At 47.8% G+C, this 8,132-nt stretch overlaps 1 protein-coding gene across 17 annotated transcripts in view; it reads left to right on the forward strand.

Annotated features, from left to right (window-relative positions):
- The window catches only part of LOC128781674 (serine/threonine-protein kinase PAK 3-like), a 170,276-nt gene extending 162,547 nt beyond the window's left edge, over positions 1-7,729 (forward strand). For 12 of the 17 annotated variants that reach the window (XM_053931442.1, XM_053931443.1, XM_053931448.1 and 9 more), the window contains 7 exons: positions 335-383; positions 1,134-1,246; positions 1,875-1,992; positions 2,842-2,941; positions 3,388-3,581; positions 6,001-6,138; positions 7,502-7,729. In XM_053931442.1, coding sequence (XP_053787417.1) covers positions 335-383; positions 1,134-1,246; positions 1,875-1,992; positions 2,842-2,941; positions 3,388-3,581; positions 6,001-6,138; positions 7,502-7,594 — 805 coding nt within the window. In that variant the 3' untranslated portion in view covers positions 7,595-7,729. The other 5 variants (XR_008428446.1, XR_008428447.1, XM_053931444.1 and 2 more) reach the window with 5 other exon arrangements.
- Positions 7,730-8,132: the final 403 nt, after the last annotated feature.

Below are 8,132 nucleotides of genomic sequence, written 5' to 3' on the forward strand. Positions count from 1 at the left end.
CTGATAGTCAGATAACAGTTCTCAGGAACATTTCTTTCCAAAAGATTGCAGAAGGAAATACTCCATGGTCAGGATAAAACATGCACAGTTTAGAACCTGAAACCCAAGGTGAAAGAAGGAGCTCTCCTTAGGAGCTGAGGCAGTAAACAGCAACACTTCAGGGACAGGCCCAGTGCCCATGCACTTGAGAGGAAAATGCATCATCTGCCTTCGGGCAGAGCCCGCCTGCATCCGGCAGGTTTTAGGCATTTGCAGCAGACATCTCCTCTGTGGGCTGGCTTTCACTGCAAGATCTGAATGTCTTCTCCTTTCTTTGCTGCTTTTTTGTTTCTAGGACTTTTGGAGATGTTTGCAGAGCACTTGACAATGCCACAGGAGGGCAGGTAAATGTCAACATCTCCCGCAGGTCCTCTGGTGTGAGCAGCTGTGGCTGGAGCTTTGAGTAGAGCTGTGCTGAAAAGGCACAAGAAGCACAGACTGCTACCAGCCTGCAAAATACATTTGGGACAGTCTTTGTCCTTCTCAGCTGCCAGAAGGAAGGCAAGGAGGGCAGCAGTTCCTTGCAGAGAAGGATGTGCTCATTCGCTCTCCATTGCTAAAACAAAGGGGGTGCCTTTGAGCATCTCACTGCTCTTTGGGGCTACGGCTTCAGAGTCCTGAATTCTCACTTCTGCTTGCCAGCAAATGCATCTGAAAGTTACTGGTAGTTCCTTAGCCACCTGCAGTGCTGCACTGGAGAACTGCACGTAGGGAGAGATCTGCACGGTGTCCCCAAAAGCCCTAAGTCCTGCCCATAGCCCGAGATGTATCCACAGAGTATTAAGGCATGGATTACTTCTTCTGAATCCCAGACAAAGCAGCAGGGAGTGTGCTCAGAGCTTTGTGGGTGATAGTTGAGACACCACAGTTACCAAGTGGACAAGGCAAAACCTCAGTGGCCACGTGTCCTGTAAGTGGCCTCCAAGGGAGCAGAGAAATGGGCTGTTGCAATGTCAGTTCCTAATTACTGCAATGCCCAATCACAAGGCAGTTTGGCACAGCTCGGCTGTGGCATTGCAAAATCACTCGCTCCATGTGCCTTGTGGTCTTGTGCTGCCAACTTCTCAAGTTACTGATTTTCAATGTCATTTTAGGTGGCCATAAAGAAAATAAATCTCCAAGGACCGAGGAAGAAGGAACTAAAAGTCAATGAACTTATGCTCATGAAGACAAATAAGAATCCCAATCTGGTCAACTATTTAGACAGGTGAGTTGTTGTGAATGTTTGTTTACATATTGCAAGCATGCATGGTAAAATTCCACTTTGTTCACTGGCAGAAAATAGAGCTGTAATTATTGGTTAATTATTATTGCTTTGCTCATCTCCAGTGGATGGGAAGAGAGTGCATCTTGTCTGCATGAGTCTTCCCTGGTACACAGAGTTTAAAGATTATTCAAAAACCTGCATCAGTCATATCTTACTGAATCAGTAGCCTGTAAGTTCACAGCCACCACATTGTTTTGGGCCTTGATTTTTTTCAAGAGTCCTCTTACGTCCAGATAAACTAACATGGATTTCCCTTGGATTGTGTCCCCTCTTTTCCATTGCTTTGCATGCCAGGAAGACTAGGTGCTTATTTCCAGAAACATACAGTTTGACAGGTTTTTGATCTGTTCCTAACCTGCAGTTTTTACTTGCTGGCTATTGAAGACATCTCCTTTTTTCACAGCTGTGCCTTTCTTCTTGAGACAGATTGCAAACAATGCACAGCCTAGAGGGAATGTCTATTCCTTTCATTCTGTCCTTGTCACAAAGGGACTTGGAAACAAGAATCAATCAAGAAAACAACCTAGCCATGCATGTTTATCTCCATGCTCTTGTTTCCTTCTTTCAGCTACCTTGTGGATGGGCAGCTCTGGCTGGTCATGGAGTACATGGACGGAGGCACCCTGAGCGATGTCATCAGCGAGACCTACCTGTCTGAAGACGAGATGGCAGCCATCAGTCGGGAGGTCAGCAATCCCACCTGTGCTGCCCAGGGCTTGGGCAGGATTGTCTGGGAAACAGGGCTCCGACCTGGAGTGATTTCATGTGCCAAGCTTTGTTTCTGTGTTGCTGGTATGCTATGGGCAAGCAAAAGCCTCTCAAGTGAAATGCCTGCCAGTGCCCCTGCACTCACAGCAGTTAGTTCTTGTACTCATATCTCCTACTGCTGTATTCTCGCTTTGTCTCTTGGATTTGTATTTGCTGTTCTCCACCTTGCCTCCCTAAACTTTCATCTCCAGCCTGTCTGCACTGCATTCCTTGCCTGTAAAAGCAAAGGTGCTGGTGGCAGCATTTGAAATGATCAGCAAAGTAAAAAGAGAGACTCATTTCTCATAGTCCTCAACTGAAAAGGACAGTAGTGCAGCCAAAATGCTCTTTGCTTCAGGAAGATGACTGTTGTGATACTTCAAGTCTGTGCTGAGGCCAGCAACAAAACCTTTGTCATGCAGCCTCCCACCCCAAAGTGATCCACTTCACACCAAAGGGAGGGACTTTTTCTTCCTTGGCAAAACCCTCACTTGTCCTCTGCATGGAGAAAGCACATCCACAGCAGCAGCAGCCATGCTGGCTGGTTTGCAGGGGACAGTCTACAACAACAGCAGGTGCTGTTGCTCTTTCAAAAGCTGACATGCCTTTTCCTTAGAAAGGTCCTGCTCTGCAAGTGGTGGAGCAGCAAGCTCTTCCTCACAATGGCACTGTGTTCTGCCATTACTCGCCATTCCCCTGCAGAGGCAATCTTTTAGAGCTCTTTCCTTTCTTGTGTAATGAAATCACATCACTAATTTTTGCCCTCCTGTTTCTCTTTTCTCTCTCAGTGCCTGCAAGGCCTGGATTTTCTTCACTCGAACCACGTGATCCACCGAGATGTGAAGAGCAGCAACATCCTTCTCAGAACCGACGGCTCTGTCAAGCTGGGTCAGTGTATTCTTGGTCAGGTGCAGCATTCCAGGGATGTGGGCTGTGGGGCTGCTTTGAGTGACTGCCAGCTCCCCAGCAATGGTGCTGGTGGCAGTGCAGGGCCCCCCACTGTGAGCTGATGACACAGTTGCAACATGCACAGAGGTATAAGGAACCACGAGAAGTCAAGAGTGGCATTGCTCTGTGTGTGTCTCTTCCAGAGGGAGGGAGCTACAATGTAAAGCTTCAGGGGAATGAAGGCCACTGCTGTGAGCAGCTTAAAACACCTGGGGTTTTTTTGGAAGTGGTCAATTCCATTCTTCCTTGTCTAAAGCCCTGAGGAAACAGAGCGTGGACAGTTCTCCAGGAGACTCAACAGCACATTCTTAGACTGAGAGTGGGGAATTCTTTTGCTTGATTTCCTAACTTGAGCTGGCTTTCATGGTTTGTTTTTTTCTCCACAGTTGACTCTGGCCCCTTTGCTCAGCTCAGCCCTGAGCAGAGTCGATGGAGCTCAGTGGCCAGCATTTCTGGGTGGATGGCGCCTGAAGTGGCGACAGGTCAACCATATGGCCCCAAAGTGGACATATGGTTTTTTGGAATCGTGGGCATCGAAATGGTGGAACGAGAAGTCCCTTACCGGAATAAAACTGTCTCGGTAAGGTGCAAATACTCACTGATCCCGCTTGTCTTTCTCACCTGTCCCATGGTCAGTGTGCCATTGGACAAAATCCCATTGCCATCTGCTGGCACCACTTCCACCAAGGTCCCCTTCTGAAAATGTCCCTGCAGCACATCAGCATCTGCTGTCGATTTGGTTGCATCAGAAGGGAAGAGGAAGGTAACCATTCAGAAACCTAACCAGTTCAGAAACCTGGAATTTTGACCTCCAGCCATGCCTGAAATTTCTCGTTTGCTTTTTGAAGCCTGCTGGAGCTCTGTCTCTGAAGGACAAGAATTTTTCAGTGGAGAGATTAGACATGTGGTAAATAGCCTGAGAAATGGAGGTTAGACCTTCCCAGTTTCAATTTTATAGAAAAAGAAAAAGAAAAAGAAAAAGAAAAAGAAAAAGAGAAAAAGAAAAAAAGAAAAAGAAAAAGAAAGGAAAAAGAGAAACAACCACCAAAGCTATGCCCAAGTAGTTTTGTCTAGGAGCGATGATGGGTAGGACCGTCAGGGTGGACAGAAAGGAGAGATCTTTGAAGCCAGGTCTTGGAACTTTCGGGTTATTGCAAAGGGCGTGGCTGCAGGGGCCCTGTTTGGAGCTGCCAGCCACAGCTCGGAGCAGGCCCAAAAGAGGAGCCCAAAAGAGAGACCTGAAAGAGCGACGAAGTTCTGGTTACAGCCCACTAAATCTTCTGTGCTGAATATTCTAATTGTCACTAACCAATCTAGTACAAGAGACAGATCCTATAGCATTTACCTACAGCCTATAGGAATCATTACATTACCATACTGTGTTACATTTTAAACCTTAGAAACTACTCTTTGCACCCTGAAGAGGATTGCCTTCAGCCAGCCATACCATTGTTTTCCAGTTGCTCAGTGACTAAGGCTAGTAACTATCTCAAAGCTTACTTTCATTTCAATCTCGCTTATAGTTTCCATATTCTAAAAATCTTTTGCCAGGCAATCATATTTAGAAGGCTTTCCTGTTTCATCTTCCCCAACACTTTTGCTTTCTTGTTCTTTTTTTAACCACAGCACATCAATTTTCCTCCAAACTGTAGCATCTTTTCCCAATCCTGTGGGTCTTCAAAACTTTCAGGCTTTCAAATCATCCGTACATTGTTCAGTCTTGCGTGTGGGTGGCCTGGATAAGTTTAGGATGTGTTTTTCTCCGACTGCAGTTAGAATTGTACACTAAACTCTTGGCTGTTTCTGGGTACTTTAACAAGTTGATGAGCTTGCAGCCAGGTGCCCGGGGCTGGGATCCAACGTGGGCGGTTGACGCCGGTGCTGTGTTCCTTTACCACAGGAGCAGGGCCATCCCTGGCTTGCACAGTTCTAAGGACAGTGAGGACTCCAGCTCCCCACCATGTCCAGTGGCTGAGCTCAGGTGCAGAGAGACAGGATAAAACCCTCTTTGTAACATCTGGGGGTGTGGGAAAAGGAAAGAAAGCTGCCATATTTATACTCAAGGGGAGTGTGTTTGCTGTTTTAGGCTTGGAAATTTTCCTCTGGCTTGAAGAGGATAATAACAAAGTCTTTTTGGTCACCATCTATTTCAGGGCCACCAGCACAGAGCTGTTAGTATTGTCATGGGCATTTTTATGGAGACCAGGCCACAGCCTGGTGCCATGGAGAGCCAGCCAAAACCTCCCATTTCTTACCCGACATTTTTTGCAATGGGGACACCATTAATGCATTGACCTGAGTATCCAAATGAGCAGAGGGGGACCATAGGGATGGCACTTCTTCTGATTTGTCCTTGAAAAGGTTTCCTTTTGCCACATAAAGAAGCTGAAACTTGCAGCTGAGAGACAGAGCTGCAGGTGGCTCCTGTGTGCCCAAGCAGGCATTTTCATCCCAATACATTTGTGCAGGCATCTTAAACTGTCTGTGTTGAATATGAGATTGCAAATATTTGTTTCCTTACCTGAGGAATACCTGGCAGATTTCCTTTCTTGCCTTCCACCTACCGCTGTTTTCTAGAAGAGGATAAGAAGCTCGATGAGTTTTGGTTTATGACCACTGTGCTTAAGGGACCAACAAGCACTGCAGAGATGCCTTTCATGTACTAATCCTTGGAAATAGCAGAGTTAGTTAGTATAGCAGAGTCCTTCTTCTCAAAAGATGTCAAGCTGGTGCGAATCCTCCAAGAAGGAAACATGCTTTTGCTGATGTAGTTCCCACTAACTAGGTCAGTCAATGAAATCAGCTGCCAAGGCAAGATCTGCTGAATGCTGGAAAAGCTGTGGCTGCATCAGGGTTTGGGTTTTTGGTTGGTAAAGGAAAGTCATCTCTGGGTCTCTCCAGGGCAGTTTCTGCAGAGTGGAGCTTAAACAATGGGATCTGAGAGAGCAGTTACAGATGGGAAAGAAGCAGCTGGAGCCTGGTGTTTCCTTTTCCTGCAGGCTCAACTCCTGATAGCCAGAGGAGGGAGACCAAAGCTGCGGCAGCCCAACCGATGCTCGTCTTGCCTGCGTGATTTCCTGAGCTGCTGCCTGCAGACAGACGAGGCACGGCGCTGGTCTGCCAAGGATCTCCTGCAGGTAAAATGCAAAGGGGCTGCAGGTGAAAGAGTGTCTGAGGGATGGGCTCCTCCTCCAGTGAGGTCCAAGGCATCAGATGAGCCCCCGTTCCTCCTCACCTCCACTCTTGGTGCTGTTCAAATGAAAACAGTGAAGAATCCTAGACTAGGCTGGGCTGGCAGGGCCCTGTGAAGGGCATCTGGTCCAAGTGTCCTGCAATGAGCAGGGACATCTTCAAAGAGATCAGGTTGCTCAGAGCCCTTTCCCACCTGACCTGGAATACCTGCAGGCATGGGGCACCTACAAGCTCTTGGGACAACCTGTGCCAGTGTTGCACCATGCTCTGAGTAAACAAGTTCTTCCTTAGACCTACTCTTGATCCCCATTTTGTTTAAAAATATTTGCCCACATTCTATTGTTAACTGGCCCTGATAAAAAAGATGTCCTCCACTTTCTTCAAAGCCACTCTGAAGTCTTGGAAAGTGGCAATAAAGTCTCCCTGGGGCCTTGTTCTTCACAAAGCTGAATAACTCCACCTCTCTCTGCATTTCCTGAGAGGACAGGTGCTCTGTTTTCTGGCTGTTTCTGCCACCCTGTTTTGTAATTTGCTGGGGTGTTCCATTTTATTGAATGGCAAAAGACTGAAGTAGAGCAATGCAGGGTACAGAGCCATGAAATGGTGGTGGAGGAACCCAAGGAAGCCAGTCCTGGCAGAGCAGTCTGGAGAGATTTGGCTGTGGGCAGGAGGGGCTGTGGGGGGCTCACTGTGAGCCTCTGAGGGGCCCTGGTTTCTGCCCCCCAACCCCACCCTTAGAGGTTTCTGGCACGCAGACAGGGGCAGCTGAGAGGGACTTGTCCCAGCCCCATCTGCTGCCTGGCACGCTCAGGCAGAGGGGAACTGGCCCAGGCTTCCTGCCAGGCTGTGTGGCAGAGAGGGAACTGCAGCAGCCAGCGCCACTCGGCTGGCCCTGCTGGGAAGGAAGGTGCCATCCAGCACAGGAGGGGCAGGGCATGGAAAGGTAGACACTGCTCTGTCTCCCTGTGGAAATTAGCACGGTGCCTGTCTCTCAAAGACAGGGACCTATGGGGGTCATTGGAGTTTCCTGAAAGGAAGAAACCCCAGGGACAGAAAGCACCATGTCTAGAGCACTGGCAGGGCAAAAATCCCAGCTAGATGGAGAAACCAGAATAAAGGGATAAGTGGGATTCTGGGCCAGGTTTGCCTGTGATGGCAAGGTCCTGCACAGGATGACAGGGGAGCAGATGTCCCCGTCACTCCTCTTTCTGGGTCTTTCTAAGTACCAGAGGAATCCTGATTGAGTCTGTGAAGCACTGAGCTTGGAAAGTCATGGTTCACTGTTCTTTTTTTTTTCCCTGTGGAAAGCATCCATTTGTAACATCAGCCAAGCCAGCGTCCACCCTGGTACCACTCATCAACTCAGTGAAGAAGGAGAAGAAGAAGAAGACAAGAATCTAACAGTCAAGATATTATTTCCATAACCAAGTTAGAGTAGGATTGTAGAGTAGAACTCTAAAGTAGGATTATTGAGTTGTTTTGTAGTATGGGTTTATAGAGTAGGATTGGAATTAAATAAAGTTTCTGAAGCATCAACTCATTTGGAAGATTCCCCTCCTTCTGACCCCTTCAGAAAACTCAACATTTCCTTCTGAATTGCCAGGTGTTTTTTATTGGTGCTAAGACACGCTTATGGCTTCTTTGGTAATGTTTGTAAGTGGAGAAGGCTCTTCTTCATTCATCCTCTCCAGACCACACTGCCTTTGGAATACAGCCCACTGGTCCCTTTTGGCACATCTGGGGCACTTCTAGTTGAGGCAGAAATGGCAATGGCATTAGCAGGAAAAACCAAAGGGGGAGAGGGGAAGCCAAACCATCCTGTGCTGATGCAGGCCTTCAGCTGTGACTCCAGAGCACTTGGGTGCCTGCCACTTGGATTTGTATCCCTAAGTGCAATGTCTTTGGCTGGAGGAGAGCCTTGCTCAGCTGAGAAAGCAGC

This window comes from Vidua chalybeata, chromosome Z (assembly GCF_026979565.1).
Source record: "Vidua chalybeata isolate OUT-0048 chromosome Z, bVidCha1 merged haplotype, whole genome shotgun sequence".
In the NCBI taxonomy this organism is placed as follows: Eukaryota; Metazoa; Chordata; class Aves; order Passeriformes; family Viduidae; genus Vidua; species Vidua chalybeata.